The 19,519-nt window shown below is 33.7% G+C and overlaps 2 protein-coding genes across 2 annotated transcripts; one reads left to right on the top strand and one right to left on the bottom strand.

Annotated features, from left to right (window-relative positions):
- The first annotated feature begins 14,915 nt into the window (after positions 1 to 14,915).
- LOC143556792 (serine/threonine-protein kinase D6PKL1-like) lies at positions 14,916 to 17,228 on the top strand. Its single transcript, XM_077046033.1, has 2 exons — positions 14,916 to 15,681; positions 16,143 to 17,228. The coding sequence occupies exons 1-2, from the start codon at positions 15,188 to 15,190 to the stop codon at positions 16,918 to 16,920; spliced, it is 1,272 nt and encodes a 423-aa protein (XP_076902148.1). The 5' UTR covers positions 14,916 to 15,187; the 3' UTR covers positions 16,921 to 17,228.
- A 477-nt stretch (positions 17,229 to 17,705) lies between these two features.
- On the bottom strand, positions 17,706 to 19,306 carry LOC143556791 (copper transport protein ATX1-like). Its single transcript, XM_077046032.1, has 3 exons — positions 18,952 to 19,306; positions 18,712 to 18,787; positions 17,706 to 18,111 (listed from the first exon to the last, which is right to left on the bottom strand). Exons 1-3 carry the CDS (start codon positions 18,958 to 18,960, stop codon positions 17,831 to 17,833), a joined length of 366 nt encoding a protein of 121 aa, XP_076902147.1. The 5' UTR covers positions 18,961 to 19,306; the 3' UTR covers positions 17,706 to 17,830.
- Positions 19,307 to 19,519: the final 213 nt, after the last annotated feature.

Raw genomic sequence — 19,519 nt, 5'->3', positions numbered from 1 at the left:
CTTGCATAGGTACGCCACTTGAAGCTGGTCAACACTCGAATCTTTCTGCAACACACTATATTTATGCCCATAAGCCATCACATGCCAGCGTAGGGTACGGTATTTAGCGTGGCCTGTGCTATGACCGAGTTTGGGTTGGTTGTGAGTTTTGACGCTTTGACTTATTTGTTGCATCTTGTTTAAATCATAACTAACATGATGTTGCATCATTGTTTACATCATAACTTGTATTTAAATGATACCAACTTATGATGTTGTAAAACCTAAGAACTCATAGATAGTATGATGGTTGGTGATCAAGCGCTTGGGGGCGTTACATGAAAGTGTCATATGTTGACATTCAATGGTGAATTTTTAAATTATGATGTCATAATCATGAAAAAAAGTTTTTGTGATCTATTTTCTTATGTAAAAAATTAATGTAAAGTCCTTTATGATTTAGGCTTTACAAGAAGTCAAGTTTCAAACATAATTTTACTCCCTCATCTTTATTTCTTGTTTTACGAGTTTAATTATATTGTCAACAATATAATTAAACACAACATTTTCCGACTAATGCTATATCTTTCTACCTTAATTATCCTCCTACGAGAATAAGAACAAAATTTAACAATATTAAAAAAAAAACTAAAACACATGTAATTATTTTCTCGTAATGAAAATTCAAATGAATTTAACATTTTCACTCCATAAATTGTGTTTTCGCTTTCCAATGTATTTTCTATGTTAGAACGCAGGGGTGGCAATCTTGACACATGAGTTGAATGAGTTGTATCAAAATGTATAAGATTGGTCATAATGGGTCAAACTAAAAAAAGAAAACAATTGAAACGGGTCAAAACGGGTTGACATTTCTCGAGGTTTTATTTTTTTATGTTTTATGGAACGAGAAAAACGGAGGAAAATTTTTGGTATTTTTACTTTTTAAGTTTTTTATTTATATTTCGAGTTATAATTTTTTTGTTATTTTTTTGAATTTTTTGTCAAGGGGTTTTGAAATGGGTCAAAATGGGTTGAGATTTCGAAACCTCTCATAAAAAAATTCAAAAAAAATATAACTCGAAATATAAATCAAAAACTTAAAAAGTAAAAATACCTAAACGTTTCCTCCGTTTTTCTCGTTCCATAAAAAAACTCGAGAAATGTCAACCCGTTTTGACCCGTTTCAATCATTTTCTTTTTTTAATTTGACCCATCCTGACCCATCTTATGCATTTTGATATAACCCATTTAACCCATGGGTCAAGATTACCACCCATATTAGAATGGTATTGACTGTTTAGTCCAATTTTCTTTTCACTACGGTATTGACTGTTTAGTCCAATTTTCTTTTCACTAGAGGGTCAATGGCTCCATGCTAATTTTCTAGAAGCCTAGGTTATTTTTGATTTTTCTCTCTAGCAGATTTGAAAACTAAGTTTTTGTTTGTATGTTTAAGGTCAATTTATCTTTTTTTTCTGAAAAAGAATTTAAAATTTCTTAAACCTAATATTCTTGACCTAACTGAGATATTGGATAATTTTTTTTTATATAATCTTCGTCAAATTAATTTGTAAAAACTATGTTCAGACTGATGAAACAAATAGTAAAGTATGGACAAAAACGTAAAGGGGGCTCAAAATTTTCGTTCATGCTAGTTTATTTGGTTTACAACCCGCTACCTCTCAACTTTTAGCCGTTAGTGCGGTTTTTATATGTTGTGGTCTGTTTATGTATTTCGTTATCCCTGAAAAAATATAACGTTACTCATTTTTGTTTAAAGCCCAATCAAATTAATAGCCTAAATCAATTAAAACCCAACCAAATTTAAGCCCAAACCAAATAAAATCATTGTTTGTTGTTCCCTGATACTTTGATGCTTAGTTTAGGTTGGACATCAACATTCAACAAAACAAAGTTTCATTCAGCCGTTGCTTCCACCCTCTGCTGCCCTCCTCTAGTCACCGAACTTCCATGCGGCGGCTGATGGTCGGTGCTTCTTCAGTTCTCCTTCCACGGTTTGAATTCTACTTGTTCAATTGAGGTATTCTTATACTTTTATTTAAAATTATAATTGTTAATTAATTGGTTTATATAAATTGTTAATTTGGAATTGTTTGTAGGCAATAGAATGATTTTTCTTTTTATTTTTTTAATAGATCACTTCTTTCAATTTTTGTTGCTTATGAGACTTGAACCTAATACCTCTTACTCCCAAACTCATGTGTTTTAAAGGTTTTGCCTTTATCAATGGACCACGCCACATTGATAGTAATTGAATGATTGATTATGGTTTGTTGGATATTAGGATAATGCAAACTGAAAATTGTATTTGATTAGGGATCTAGCATTTATGCGTAGATTTAAATTGACTATGGATTTATGATTTAAAATTAGGGAATTTAGAAAATACAACGGCAAAGTCTTATTTGTAATCTTTTGAAACGAAGTTCCAAGAAAATAATGATATCGGTACAATATCAAATTTATAATATATAAAAACGAGAACATAAAAATCCTACGTGTCGTGATGCGGTCGCTCCCCCTTTTTTTGGAGTCACCAGATTTGCTTGATTTTTAAATGAATGCTTCTTATGCATTTGACCCGAATTCACGGGTATGAGTTTTACCAAACCCAAAGATTCCTTAATGTAAAACAACCAAATTATTAATGTTATAACCTTAAACGGGTTATAACATCTCATTAAATTAAAAAAAAATACTCACCAAATTATTGATGTGAAAATCCTATAAAGTAGGATATACTAAAACTTATTATATGAATTTTTTAAAATATATTATTTATAATTAAGAAACTATTTTATACTAAAAAAATAAGCGGGTCTTGGGTCTCATCAAACCTAGATAACTTTTAAACCGGGTTATAACATCTTAGTTACTTGTAAAACCCTTTTATCATCAAACTTTAAGTATATTATACATTTCCTGACAATAAATAAAATTAAACTCAAACTAGTATATAAATATTAAAAACGAGTAATGTAAAACAACCCCCGTAATACGGGGGACAAAAACTAGTTATATATATACACACACAATGTACGAAATACGATAAAAGACAAAGATTTAATTTACATTGTATAAAATACGATAAAAAAAATTAATTTGAACGTTACCTCTGAAATTCTGATCTAGATCCGCCAATGTTTACAACACTAAATCTTACATTTCTCACCCACCATTTCTCATCCACCTGATATTTAGCAATCTACTTTTCCTCATGATATTTTTTGATATGTCATACTCTAAAAGGAATTTTTCGTCCTCCTCATGTATGAGCAATTAGGTATACCAAATTATTTGTTGGAGAACCTGACTTGTCTACATAAAAATGGACATACATATATAGTCGGTAGTCCTATATTATATTTTGTTATTGATTAGTCATTTCTTCTTTTTTAATGAAACGAAATACTGTTAAAAAAATTATCATAGAACCAAAAGTTGGTCTAGTAGGTTCACAAAATGAAAATCAAACAATAATACATACACCAAAACGTAGATACCACATAAGATGCTAGTGTATTATTGTTTCGTTACAATAATAATGTTTTTTTTTCTCTTTTGTAATTGAAGATACAAGAATTAGCATATTAGTGCACTGAATTCAAGTGTAGTGACTGACGACAACCTGGTTATTACCATATTTGAGTAACCTGCAAAAAGAACACCGTCAGAGCTTGTCGGTGGAAAATGGTTTCTTATCCGACCACCATTCGACGTGAGAATAACCAACTGTGTATTGAGAGAAAAAGAGTACAAAACATACATGAGAATAGATTGTGATTAGTGATTACCTCATGTAAGTTGCATGTATGAATTTTTATACATATGCTAGTGTATTTAATGATAGAAACGTACAATACTTAATAGGCGACATATTGTGTGTTCTTTTAAGTCTGAATATATTAAAACTAAAACGGAAACCTCCTAGCCAATAGCTAGAAGATAAAAAAAACTTACAAATAAAGAGAAACCAAAAGGAAATAACCAAGCCCAAACTAACATGAACCGAATATATTAAAACCAAAAATGCCAAAAAGTAATTTACCTACAAAGTAACTTTACTACTATAGGTAAATTTCCTTTTTATCGTTATTTTATACTTCGTCCATTTTTAAGTGTCATAGTTTGAAAAACACAAAGTTTAAGGTAGATTAAATGATTACTTTTTTTTGTTTACCAAATAACAATAATGCCCTTGAAATTAGGTATATCAATATTGTTTATTAATGTTAGTTGTGTGTGTTTAAGAGTAAACTTGAAAATTGACTAATAAATTTTTAAAATGAACATTTATAATGAGACAAATAAATAAGAATATATAACATTTTTAATAAGACGGCAGAAATATTTATTATTTCTTTTTCCCACGCTTTTGGGTTACGTTCGTGGTCCTCTACAACCTATGTTCATGATTTCTTATTTCTCATTCACATGTTTTAGATTTGTCTTCAAAAATGGGCCTACATGTCTTTTATGTTCTAGAAGTCATTCAATATATAGCATTTTGCAAACGTCATATCGTCTAGATTTTTAATTTTTATATTTGGCCTTCTAGATAACAGTCTAACACTAGATTTTTTCTAGATGACACTAGATGAATTACAAAAGAATCCTTTAATTCATTTCTATTATTAGTTAAGGGATTATTAGGACTATTAAATTGACCAGACGGTTCATGACACTCAATTTTAAATTACAAAATTATTATTATTAAAGCTTTTGATCAATCATTTTGGTGATAACATGCTTAGTAGAAAAACTGATGGACTAATTGGGTACCATAAATCGGGATATAGGGATCATATTCGGTACATATGAAAATTAGCATACTAAACGCTTATAAAGAGCGTGTAAAGCATTGGGTAGGGAACACGAGTATAATATTTTTGTGAAAAATGAGCTCACATACACATAATAGAACTGTATAAGAAAAAATAAAGTGAACCCATAAATAAAAAATAAGGTGAACCAATATCCAAAAATGAATAGGGTTCTGGTGGTTAAGGCCTTGATTTAAAAGATATGAATTCCGGGTTTGAATCTCTTTAGTGACATTTTTTAACTTGATCAAACAAACAACGAAATGCATTGACGGGTGGACGACTGGACACGATTGATGAATTCATGGGTGAAAGAGTCGCCATCAAAATGAAGTACTCTCTTTGTTTGCGGTAAGGAAATTACTTTTCTATTGTTTTGATTAATGATCAGTGTATGATTCGACCAAGGGCTCTGTCATTTGTATCTGAAACTCAAAAGCAAACCTGTAAAACTATTAACCCAAACCCAAAGTACCCGTACTCGTGAAACCCGAACCCGAAGCTAACAAAACCTGAACCCCACCTGTACTAATTCGAGTCGAGTACAAAGTACTTTATATTTATTGGGTTTCGGGCAAACCCGAAAAACCTGTTTGACCTAGTCGTGCGTAATAAATGCAATTATATCTCCGGTTCATATTCTGCTCCCTTCTATGTTATATCGTCGATTCCAATAACGTTGGTAACATATTACATTTCGATTCCAGCATTCCGGCCCCATTGAACCAATTATTCCAATCTACTTTAATTCCACCAGTTACTTAAGGGGGCTATTTATTCAAGATGATATTTTTAGCTTGAATTTTAGCACACATATATTTTTTTATTTTGTAGATCAAATACTCGAAACCTGGTTAGCCCGAACCCGAAGAACCCGCGAGAGATAAGTGACAGGTGTGAGTACTAGAACCCGAGGAATCTGAAAGTACAACCCAACCCACAAAATGTAAGTGGGAAAAATGAAATTTTGTTGTGGAGTGGATAGTAAGTTTTTAGGTCTAGGTAAAAATGTAAAACGGTCAACGAGTTAACCTTGACCAAAAAGTCAACTGTAGTAAAAAGGATAGGTGATGAAGTATCGGAGCTTGGATTACCCGACCATCAAACCGACCCATAAAATGTTATATCCGGTTCTATTAAATTAGAGCATTTAAAACAAGTGGCAACACTGGAAAATTTTGTGTAGGAAGAGTATTTGCGTCCATAAGCACCATGTAAAATGAGATAACCAGTGACGGAACCAGAAGTTTTAAACTGGAGGGTCATAAGAGAAATGTTTTACATTCATCGATGTACATCAACTATTAATTTACGCAAGTTTGAGTCACCGATAATTTCATCATCTAACAGTTTAAACTCTTTTTGATTTGACTTATTTGATTTATATTTTACGCGAAACTAACTACTTATAAATTATGCCATTTATTTTTTTATTTAATTTATTTAATAGTTGTATTTTTTGGTACTCAAGATTTCATTAAGTCTCAATGTAATATTTGGGCTTTTTCTTATTTTTCAAGTATCGATCTTTTAAAAATTTGTGTATTAGAATACTTAAATTTTGTGAAATACAGTTATATAAAATAATTGAAATTGAAATAAGCAATATATAATAAATTTTTCAAATAAGTTAATAATATAAAATCACAAATTATCAAATATAATAATGAACTTAATACTTATAAAATAAAATATAATATAATATAAACGATAATATTTTAGGGAGCTTGGGTTTCTTAATGAATACTCAAGTTTAATCCTCACTTACAATATCTTAGGGAGATGTGAGTGGCTCAATGAAGAAAAAGAGATATTTGTGATCTAAAGTTCGATCTTGAAGTCATTCGGGTTTTACCACCAGTAGGTCTTTGGAAAGATGGGTTTTTCTCGAAACTGAAGATAATTTAAAGACGCTTAAGAGCTCTGTACATCTAAGTTGGGCCAGCTGACAATAGTCTTTTACCATTAGGTCACTCTCTATGAAGTACTTAACCATTCTATGTCTGTTGGTCGTAAAAAAAGAGAGAGAGAAATAATGATACTTGAATTGAAATCATAATTATATAGTATTTAATAAATAAAATACGTATAGACTCCAGAAGGATTGAAATTTGAAACCGGAGCACAACGTCAACGACATCTTTCCGGAAAAAAAAATCGAATAATGCAACGTCACTCTTCTCTTTCAACCTTTAAATATTACAGCGTGACAATCTAGAGGGTCAAAAGACTCAAAACACATAAAAATCTTATCCGGTCAAGTACACCGATTAACACATACTTTGGCCGGCCGAAGGGTCAACTGCCCCCCTTGACCCTCCTGTAGTTCCGCCCCTGGAGATAACATAATAACATTGTCCTCCTTCTTGTAATCAAAATACCATTCCAGACATGAACACACCAGTTGCATTTAAAGTGAGATCACAACACTATGCAATACCCATAACAGTATAGTTAATTAGTTATACCACCGCGAAATCAAAATGCCCGATTACTTCCTATGTATAAAAGTTAGTCCAACTGTAAAATCCATATGTATAAAGGTTAGTCCAACGATAAAGTTACAAAGTTTAAAGACTTCACTCCAAACTTCTAGTACAACCGGGTCAGGTCGGGTCGGGGTAGGTACCGATTCTGGGAGAAATATGTGGAACCGAGTAGGTTTTTTCTGTTATGATATTATGAACGGGTCTGAACTAGGTATGAGTCCCAATGGGTAGAAATTGGAACCGGTTCCGTTCGGGTCTAGAACAGTATGCCACCCTTTGAGGTGGGGTCCCCCGACCCCTGTGGAAATTTCTTTTACTAGTGATATGGGTGATAAGAGTTTGCGTAATCATATGGGTGATAAGAGGTTAAACGATGATTTTATTTATTTCATTAAGAAACAACCTGCCAATAAATGTCAAACTTGATGATGTTTTGGTTAGATTTCAGAAAATGAAAGCCCGTATATAACAAAGCTAGATATATTGTTCAATAATTATGCATTTATAATAAAGTTTCTCGTACTTTTTTTTTTGTTATATAATGCTTTGTTTGATTATCATTTTTTTCTATATATTTGACCGACGCAATTCGACCCGACCCGATGGTCGAACCGAACCAAAAAAATTTTTATATAGCGATGGTTAATTGTGTACAGAAACAAAATATTTCCGACCCTTGTGAGAAAATTTCCTAGATCCGTCACTGGTCTAGAGCAAGTTATTTCATTTTCACCTCTACTCCAAATTAAGCAAATGGATATATAAACTTCAAAGAAATGACAACCGTGTAATTTTAAAAGCTTTAATAAAACCAAAGCCATTATATACACAATAAATTAAAACCACAAGGCAGGAGGTGTTTAAATTTATACGGAGTATTTAAAATCAGAAGCTAAGATATAAAAGAATTAAAACACCGTGTCACCATAACACGTCCCTATAATTACATATAATCCTAACTATCATTAACTTTTACACGTAACCGAAGGCCTGCCAGAGAAGAAAGACGACCGGCAAAACGGGCAGTCATGTTGTTTCTGGCTAATCAATTTCCCGACACATTCGTTATGGAAGACGTGACCGCAGCGGCTGAGCTGGCACACCACGTCATCTCCCTCGTAATTTTTGGAACATACGAAACACATTTCTTCCACCTCCCTATGCCTTCGCTCCAACAGATCCTCGAATCGAATGATTGGAAGATCCACTTGCAATTCGTGTTTATGAAGATAAACTTTGTCGTATCCGAATATGTAAAACAAGAAAGTCTTTAGCAGACTGATGAGTTCTTTTCTGATCCGGAAAACTGGAAAGAGGACGGATAAAATGAAGAGGATGTTGATTACCATTTTAAAATTTTGATATAATTTGTAAGTTGTAATTGTAGAGAAGACATAACGTGTGTGATTATTTATTGGGAGGAAGGGGACCCATGCAATTTGTTATTATCTATTTATTTATTATTATTATTATTATTATTATTATTATTATTATTATATCGGGGCTCTCCAAAATTAGAGAGTGCGGTGCCACTACCCGACTAAAAACAACCTAACCTTCCGACCACCCGGTTAAAAAAACCTACAACCCTCCACCACCCGGCTAAAAACTTAACCCCTCTCTCCCCTCCCCCACTAGCCCGGCTAAAAAAACTCCCCCCACCCCATCACTATTCGGCTAAAAAAAAAAACTAACCCCCACCCCATCACTATTCGGCTAAAAAAACCTTACCCCACTCTCTCACCATCGGCTAAAAATACCTATCCCACACCACACGTACACACACGGCCAAATAAACCTACTCCCCCCTCCCCATCACCAACACACAACCACCTGACTAAAAATATTAAATTACTTTTCTTCCGCCAATTAATGGTCCATGTGTATGAAACCGTAAAAGTAAGATATCTTTTAAATTAATTATTTTGCTTGAACTTTTTTTTGTCGACGTTCGATAAGTTTTCAAATTTGGCTATTAATTTTTAGTTTTAATGTTTATTTCTTCAGAACTAGAAAAAATGGATTTAATCTTTTAAACGTGTCGACGGTTTGCGGTAACACTAGCAAGCGAGTTTGCATAACTTTATACGCGTTGTATTGTTTTTTCTCCTTCATGCCTAAAGATTCCACGAAACATGTTATTAGGTTATCTATGTAGTTGGAGTATTCCGTAGTCTATATACACGTGCTAGAAAAAGGTATATGTTTATTACAGTAAAACGAAAAGTCTACTCGTAAAATCATAAATTTGCCCCGACGTACCAATTTCGGTGTAACACAAGTACACAACCCATTTTGGGTGTAGCGAAATGGGCCTATTTTTAACCCGTTGCGTAGCGCGATGGGTGGCTGGATTATGTTTTCTCTTGTTAGTACTTCATTTTTCATAAGTTGATAAAATTGGCCCGAAAGTTTCGGGATGGTACAATGGATGAGACGAACCGTATCATTATTAGGCGGTCCTTCTAATCCTTCTGTATGGTTCGTTAAGGGTTAAAAAATGACTTTTAACAACTTCCAGATATCATATAGTTGTTTTAAGTGTTCCAAGACCTTATGAATGTATGAAAACACTAATGCGATTTCTATAAATCATTTTGACTAAGATTCGGTACATATGAAAACTATAATACTAAACGCTTAAAAAGAGCGTGTAAAGCATTGGGTGGGCGACGCGTGTACAATATATTTGTGGAAAAGGAGCGGACCTGCATATAACAGAACAGTTGTATAAAAGAAACTAAAGTGAGCCTATAAATAAAAAATATGTTGAACCAATATCCAATAATGAACAAGGGTTCTAGTGGTTAAGGCGTTGGTTTAAAACCTATCGATACCGGGTTTGAATCTCCTTGGTGCCAAAATTTTTAACTAATTAAACAAACCATAAAACGCATTGATTGATGGACACGATGGATGAATCCATGGATGAAGTCGCCATCAAAATGAAGTACTCTTTGTTTGTAGTGTTTTAGGAAATTAGTTTTCTTGTTTTGATTAATGTTTCAAATACAATTAATGATCGATCAGTGTATGATTCAACCTAGGGCTCTATCATTTGTATCTGAAATCCGAAATCAAACCCGTAAAACTATTAACACAAACCCAAAAGTACCCGTACTTATAAAACTCGAACCCGAATCTTACAAAACCGAACCCCACCCGTACTAATTCGGGTCGAGCACAGAGTACATTTTATTGTGTTTCGGGCAATCCAAAAAACCTGTTTCACCTAACCGTCGGAAATAAATGCAACTATATCTCTGATTTATATTCTGCGTCCGTTCTATGTCATATCACCGACTCCAATAACGTTGGTAACATATAATATTCCGATTCCTACATTCCAACCCCATTGAACCGATTGCTATTCCAATCTACTTTAATTCCATTGATTACTCAAGAGGACTATTTATTCAATCATTTGATCAACTGAAGATGTTTATGCTTGATTTTTTTTATTATTGTAGTTTTTAATTTCACTTGTTTAAGGATTGTATGTTTTGGATTATGTGGTTTATATACGTTAAAATTTGAAGATGATAGTTTTGCCTGAATTTTAGCACATATATATTTTTTTAGTTTTCTAGGCCAAATACTCGAAACCTAATTAACCCGAAGCCATAAACTCCAAACCCAAATAGCCTGAACCCGAAGAACACGATGGAGATTAGGGTCGGATATGAGTATTAGAACCCGAGGAACCTGAAAGTCCAAATCGATTACACCCGGAAGTCGACCTATTAGTTTACCTTATACCTTAGATATCACAATTGGGTTAGAAATTTGGAATGATTTTTATGATTTTGATAAGCTTGCTTATGGGCCAAAATGGCGGTAAGTTTTGTTATGGATTGTAGGTGGGGAAAAAAATGAAACTTTGTTGTGGAGTGGACTGCGAGTTTTTAGGTCTAGGTGAAAATGTAAAATGGTCAACAAGTCAACCATGACCAAAAGGTCAACTGCGGTCAAAAGGATGGGTAATGAAGTATCGGAGCTTGGATTACCCTACCTAAACTATCAAACCGACCCATAAAATTTTATATCCGGTTTTACGAAATTGGAGCATTTAAAATCAGTGAAACCAGAACAACACTATAAAAATTCTTGTATTCGTCACTGACTCACTGTATAAGAAGAGTATTTGCGTCCATCTACGAATGCACCTTACTTATATAAGCACCATGTAACATGAGATAAAATATACTATTTGTTGTAAACAAAATATCATTTCAGACATGAACAAACTAGAACCATTTAAATTGAGATCACAACACTATGTAATACCCATCACAGTATAGTTAATTAGTTGTACCAAACCGTGAATAGTTAATTAGTTATACCAAACCGTGAAATAAAAAGGCTTGATTACTTCTTATGTTACTAAAACAAAATCTATTTTATATTTGATTATCCATATGTATAAAAGTTAGTCCAACCGTAAAATCCATATGTATAAAAGTTAGTCCGACTGCAAAGTTACAAAGTTTGAAGACTTCACTCCAAACTTCGGGTCAAACGGGTCGGGTCGGGTCTGGATATATAGGAACCGATTCTGGGAGAAATATGTGGAACTGGATAGATTTTTAAAAGCAAATGGATTAACTTCAAAGAAATGACAAGCGTGTAATTTTAAAAGCTTTAATAAAACCAAAGCTTCAATTTATGAAGGATGAATGAAAACTAGGTTTGGACACCGAAGATGTAAAATAGGAGAAATATATGACGCATAAATATGTTGTTTCCACTGAAGAAACAAGAACCCCACAAATCCTCTTCTATTTCATCCCGTAAAAAAAGCTTTAAAGGGGACTCGAACCCGGGTTATCACAGTAGAAGCGCTAGTGGTTTAAATTCACTCACAATTTATATGTGGGGTCACTTTCATATTTTATTTAGGCGTTTTACATAAAATCCGAAACTCAGTGGGTTCCCATGAACCCACAAGTAGAGGTGCAAAAAAAACTCGTACCCGGAATCGGACCCGAAAAAAATACACGGAACCGGTTTTTTTATACCCGGGTATTCTATACCCGAAACCGGAACCAACCCTACCCGTAGGGTATGGATAGGGTATGTATTTTGAGGTCAATACCCATACCTGGAACCGTACCCGATTTATACTCGGTCATACCCCATACCCGATACCCGGTTATACCCGATACCCGATACAAATTTTCTAATTTTGAAATAATACATGAGTTTTTATAGTATATTTTTATTTTTACTTCACAACTTTTATGTTTAAGTTTTTGTAAAATGCATATTACTAAGTAAAAATTTGTAATTAAGTGGATTTATAGTTTTTGTAATATAATTTAATTATTTTTATAAATTACAAAGCAAATTTAAATTTTAAACAAATTAAAAAATGTATAAAAAAATTACAAATTCAAAACCGGGTATTAATACCCGGTTCCAATACCCGAACCCGATCATATCCTACCCGGGTACATAGGGTTGAGTTTTTCTCCTCAATACCCTACCCGAACCCTACCCGATTTCTCTCAATACCCGATTTTTCAATACCCGATCATACCCGAAACCGGTTCATACCCGAACCCAGGTATTAGAAAAAACCCGATTTGTGCACCTCTGCCCACAAGTATATATGTAGATCCGCCCATGTATAGTAGTTGTCATGCATGGTTGGTTTCATATGTCACCTTCTCGAACGTGTCAATGTAATCTTACCGGCCGCTAACAACACACCTTTTGAATGGTTAAATAGTGATCAGATGTCGAGTTTATGTCATTTGATCAAATTATATGTCGTAAAGCCACATATAAATTAGTTACTGGTAATAAAAAAGTTCATAAGATGTTTTAAATTGTTTCACATTGATTATCCATTTTATTTTTCCGTAAACATGAATATATAGTTCATGAGTTTGAATATGAAAACCAAAGATATAAACAATTGGTTACAAAAAAAACCTCTAGCTAAGAGCCTAAGACTAGGATGAAAAATTAAGAAATATGAACAATAAGTAGAACAAAAGCAAAAAATGAGAAATATGAACCATACATGTGAAATAAACAAGTTGTAATTAGCATGAATTGTAGTTGCGTGCCACTTTATTAAAATAAAAGATGATTCGTAACGATACGTAAAACGAAACCGTGTATCACATTGATTTAGTTGGAACTAAAGATCAATAAGTGAATTATCGAGATAACTAGAAAGTAGACATGTATAATTGATCAAAAACAATAACTAATCTCTTTATTATCACTTTAATAATGTACCTAAATAATAACTATAAGTATATCATTTTCCTTCCAAGTGACAACCTTCAACATGTTACATCAATGATTCATTAAATAGCCTTTGAAAATGATTGGTATTATTCAAGGTACTATAGTTTTTTGTCATCGCCCGTTTTATATTGACGTAACATACAAAGATAACACTATCGATTTTTTTTTTATAAAATTTATTTTAAATTTCAATGATTGATTGTGCTTTTAATTAATTTATTGTTTTATGAAACAGAAAATTACCTAAATAACTATTTTACCGGTCAAACTCAACAAAATGTTTAAATATTGACCCACCTTAAATAAAAAAACCACATAAATCATGTCAAATCGACGCCTTTTAATAATTAACTTGCCGAAAACTTTAGCCAGCCATTTAATGCCACTATCGGGTTACCGTTGAATTGAAGGAAAAAATTAATTATTGGCGCTGCAAACACGATTTTTGGTGTTTTTGTGTCCAGTTATATGCATGTTTTTAAACGGACTAACAAGTGTGTCACCGTTGATCCATAGGGTTCTCGGTTTAGGACTTTTGATTCTTCTTAAGCTAGATTATAAAAAAACGAGATTATTTTGATGTCTAACGGGAATTTTTTGGATTAATTTTGAGCATCTTTTGGAATTTTTTTTGTTGGTTTTTGGCCATTTTATAACAATAAAAAATAATTTATAAATTGATTTAAAGAGCTAATCAATTTAACGATGACATGCCCGTCTGTTTGGCTGAAAACCAGTTGTCCGTCGGAGCCATGGAATGTAGGAAACCATTCGGCTCCAACGGTTTCTTTAAAGAAAAACTAAAGATTCTTCAAACAGTAGCACGTGACATCATCTAGGTAGCTAATAATTTAGTCGTTTTGACGATTAAAACTAGTTGATTTGACCAATGCCGACTCTAGGGTCACTGCCAAGTAAGGCAATAGAGTTGGGCCTCCACATTCCTAGGGCTACCGTAAATTTAAGAATTTAATATTATAAAAGAAAATAAAAATAATGAAGAGTACTCATTTTGTCACAATAATCCCTTTATCTTGTGATTTAAACAATTTAGTTTTATTTATTTAACATTTATGGTATGCAGTTAGATTTATATGTCTGATATGGTTTTTGGGTTAAAAATTGTTAAATGGAAAGTAAAAAAATCGTTTTTCAAAAGGGCTTCAAATTTTTTGTCTCGATTTAGGCCTCCGGACACGTTGAGACGGCCCTGAATTAGACAAGATTTTGCTTGAACATTTTTAAAAAAAGTGGGTCAACCGGATATTTTGTTAACTTTGACCAATAAACCAACACTTTCATCATTTTCCCCTTGTGAATATAGGTTCAGTTAAAGTATATAGGTTCAGTTAGATACCACCGAATACCAATCTTATTGGAAGATAATATTATTATGAATATATATAAGTTCCAATCATATAACAATAATACAACCAAATCCAGCTTTTGTGCCATTACCATGTCGTCCTTTAGCAATTCTTGTAAAAAGCCGGCACTATGACATAGTCACACACCCTCCATATCTGCCGGCCGACGTCCACGTCATCACCACCACTTACATAAATTAAATTCACCTTTCTTCCTCTTCACCACAACCTTCAAACCACCACCATGCAATCCACCATGCATGACGTCAGCCCTACATTATCAAAGCTTAGCACAAGCTCAACAACCGATTCTTCTACCGCCTTAAGCCGCAATGTCTCATCCTCCCACCGTGTCCCACCACCAACCAAGTATGACATACGCCAATTGGTGAAGGCTAGTGGGGCCACACAGAGTTTAGATGAGCTAAGATTTGTGCATAAGTTAGGGAGTGGTGATATTGGGAGTGTGTACTTGGTGGAGCTAAAATGCGCTGAGGGGTGTATGATAGCGGCCAAGGTGATGGATAAGGAGGAGTTGATGAGTAGGGATAAAGAGAGTAGAGCGAAGATTGAATTGGAGATACTGGAAATGTTGGATCATCCGTTTTTGCCTTCACTTTATGCGAGTTTGGACGTTGACAAGTGGTCTTGTTTGTTGACGGAGTTTTGTCCCGGTGGTGATTTGCATATTCTCCGGCAGCGGCAACCGGATAGGAGGTTTGATGAAGCTGCCGTCCGGTAAGTTTATTTCAAGAAAATACAAATTAAATTAACATGCTAACGGTGCGAATCAAGTAGTGTAATTATAACATAGTGTAATTATACTATTTGTTTATATAAATACAATACTTCACATTCTTTTAGTTTGTATATTAACTTTCCCCTTTTTTAATTAATGCTTATCGGATGTTTATTAGTTTTTAAATAAATTAAAATACTTTTTTTTATATTTTATAAGTTTAATAAAGTTTTATGCTATCACCAAAAGTGAATATAATAGCGTGTTTATGGTCTGCTTCGGTTGATTTTGACAAAGTTATAGGCCATTTTCTTTTCTTTTATTCTTTATGCGTATAGCGCTAGAGAGTATATAAGAATTATAGATAAAGTAAATTAAATTGATAACTTTTGTAGTTTATAGCATATATGTGTTGATAGTTTAAAACATTTTGAGTTAAAAGGTTCACGTACAAATGCAGATTTTATGCATCAGAAGTTGTGGTTGCTCTAGAATACCTTCACATGATGGGAATAATCTACAGAGATCTAAAACCCGAAAACGTTCTTGTCCGATCAGACGGTCATATAATGCTCACCGACTTTGATTTATGCCTAAGATGCAACGACAACACGGCTCCAAAACTTGTTCAAGGTCAAGAACTAGCCATAAGCAGCCCACTAATGTCCACAAAGGGTTCATTATCCTCATGCATCCTTCCTTGCATCAAGCCAAAACTCTCTTGTTTCCACCCCAAACGGAAACGAAGACCACGACCCACTAACCGTCCACCCTTCGACATAGTGGCTGAGCCAGTGGAGGCTCGGTCAATGTCATTTGTTGGTACCCATGAGTACTTAGCACCCGAGGTTGTTTCTGGTGAAGGGCATGGCAATGCAGTGGATTGGTGGACTTTAGGGATATTTGTGTATGAATTGTTTTATGGTGTGACACCATTTAGGGGTAGCGATAACGAGTTTACCCTAACTAGCATCTTGGCTGGAGGGCTTCATTTCCCAAAAGAGCCAGTGTCGTCTGCGGCTATGAAGGATTTGATCACAAAACTCTTGATCAAGGACCCAGCTAAGCGAATAGGGTCCATGAAGGGTGCACCATCGATCAAGCACCAGCCATTTTTTGATGGTGTAAATTGGACACTTCTGCGAGGGGCTTCGCCACCCTATGTTCCTAAACCCGTCTCTTTTCAAGATTTTGTTGCACAAAATGATCATCGTGATGATCATATAGATTATTATTAGTCACAAAGCCTACACAAATTGTTGCTTTTTATATGTACTTTTGTTTTTATTATTTGGTTATTTTACATGTAAAAAAACATGTTTAATAAACATGTATTAGTTGATAAAAGTTGCATTGTTTTGAACTTTTGATCACTACGTAGTTAGCTAGGGAAAGCCCACAAGCGGTCCAAGCATAAGTTTAGATGGGTCGCCTAGATAATTTATTTTTGCCCAACACATAGACCCAAAATAATTCATTAGGCCTTAGGGGACCCTTTCGTGTGTTTTTTTAAACATTTTCAGTATTATTTTAATTGGCACGTTAGGTAAACGATCGATGCGCAGTCACTTATTTTTATCCGGTGCTATTTTACGTACACCACTTCATATATCATACGGGTCGTATGACTTCTGTAACACTTGTTGCTATCATATTAATCAGTCGGCATCATAAACATTCTCCGCATAGCATACGGCATCGGCATGTATAACATTTTTTACATATCATACGGGCTCGTATGAAAAGCTTCTAATTTTTCATACATGATTATGTAACATTTTCCCTATATCATACGTGTTGTATAAAGTTAAACATGTTATATATGGCTGTACGACCTACTAATGGTATATGGATGGTGTGTTTGTTCGTATAGACTGACCCATTCTATAAATCACGTACTAGTACGAGTCGTAAACCAGGCTGGTCAGATGAGATTATGTAACGGAACATAACAATTTTCTGGACTCATATTTCTATTCAAATATCAAAACACATATTATTATCCAATTTTGTTCTGTACGTATTTATTTGAGTGCCAACATTTATTCCAATGGCTGAATATTACAATCAATGAAGTACGAACTTACACCAACAGCCCAAACCACTAGTGACACTAAATATCAACTTTTAACCCTTGGTAAAAGATTATCAAACAACAGATTCAACTGGCTTTTCAGCCACACCAGATGGTGCAACCACTGGTTCCACTTCTTTGGCTTCACTAGTTGGTGCAACCATATGGTCAACGTCGTCTTTGGCTTCACCAGTTGATGCAACAACATGGTCAATCGCTTCTTTGGCTGCACTAGATGGCCAAAATTCAGCCTTCTTCCCAGTCTTGGAAACAGTCTGTAAAACTGCATTTGGCTCGATGTTTCCTTTAACAGTTACCTTTTTTTGCTCGAGATCAATGTCAAAAGTTTCCACCCCTAAACGATGATTTTAAACACTAATAACATGGTAAAATATACATTCTTAAATATGGAAAAGAGATTACTTTTTCTGGTTCACCTTACTCGTATTCGAAGACATAGATTCAATTTTTATGGATATAGTACTTATGTTGATTCAGTATTTTTTTTTGAGAGGTTTTTGTTATCTTAATAGAAAACCCATAATTTTTTTTAAATAATAAAAAAATCATAACGCAAAATATAAATAAAAAACAAAAAATCTAAAAAAACTAAAATGTTTTCGCCGTTATCCTTGTAAAAAAAACGATCCATATTCATTTGTCAAACAAACACATTAAGACTGTATTTAGATTTAAATTCCCTCCAATTCCAATTCCTATTGGAATGTTCAGATTCAAAATTCAATTCCTTCAAATTCCAAATCCTATGAAATTCCAATTCCAATTCCATTCCATGAAAAAAACGTGCCTTAAAGTGATTGCATGCACTCAAAGTGACATGCCATAATTCACTTATAAGAAATAGAAATCAACGGAATTATAAACGAATTATATACATTAAGCTCCATATAGAAATACTCGCGGATTCACGAGGATAGAAAGATGAACCACAAACCTTCCATGGTACTAAGAACCCTCTTCACAGCACCAGCACAGCCTCCACATGACATAGCCACTTTGAGAACAACAGTCTAAATTAATGCAACCAAATCATATTAATATTAGTAAAATAACATACATATATAACCCTTGATTGAAATTTGAGAAACACAAGTTATGATCTACATTTAAGCCATAATAATCTTCAATAAATAACGTATAATCTTCAATAATTTAATGGAAGATAATTAAGTACCTGAGACATTGTTGATTCGATGAATGAGTTTGATGTGATTGTTTAGGAATCAGAGGCAAATTCATCGATTTATATAAGGGCGAAAAGAGAGATTAAATGCGTGTTAGTTTGGTGTACTAATCAGCGTTTTGGTTTGGTGGCTTCTAATCCCACAAATTAAGTTCGTGCAATACATAACTCAGTACAAATGTACAAACGTACAAAGGCTCCCAAATAATCTTGTAGTACAATGGTGGTTGTTTTTGGACCCACATACCGCCAAATTAGTTTGTGAAATGTAATCTATGCGTTATTGCGTGGATGATAAGATATATAATTTATTAACCGCACTCTTCTCACAAGTTGAATTATTTTGGCTTACTATATTATGGTCCAAATGTGAGGGTGGGTCGTCTTCGAATTTTAAATGTACAAGACAAATACTAGAAGAAAAAACACTTGTGTAAAAATATTCCCTCCTGAAATAACCCAATAAAAGTCAATTACTTTATTAGTATGCTCAGAAAATATTATTAGATTGTTTGATGTTTAATGAAATTGTTCTGATATTTGGGGCTCGCATTGGTTT

The sequence above is a fragment of the Bidens hawaiensis genome, unplaced genomic scaffold (assembly GCF_021521415.1).
Source record: "Bidens hawaiensis isolate Kalapana, Puna unplaced genomic scaffold, B.hawaiensis_p1.1 tig00018745_1, whole genome shotgun sequence".
NCBI classification, from domain to species: Eukaryota; Viridiplantae; Streptophyta; class Magnoliopsida; order Asterales; family Asteraceae; genus Bidens; species Bidens hawaiensis.
Note: the sequence above shows the minus strand (reverse complement) of the source record. Positions and strands in the feature narration are given on the sequence as shown.

Bases quoted from the DNA above. Each gene is read 5' to 3' on its own strand.
- LOC143556792 (XM_077046033.1), top strand. From the start codon at position 15,188: ATGCAATCCACCATGCATGACGTCAGCCCTACATTATCAAAGCTTAGC. The intron at 15,682-16,142 runs GTAAGTTTATTT...GTACAAATGCAG, and splicing joins TTTGATGAAGCTGCCGTCCG to ATTTTATGCATCAGAAGTTG.
- LOC143556791 (XM_077046032.1), bottom strand. The intron at 18,112-18,711 runs GTTTGTGGTTCA...ATCATCGTTTAG, and splicing joins GGTTCTTAGTACCATGGAAG to GGGTGGAAACTTTTGACATT.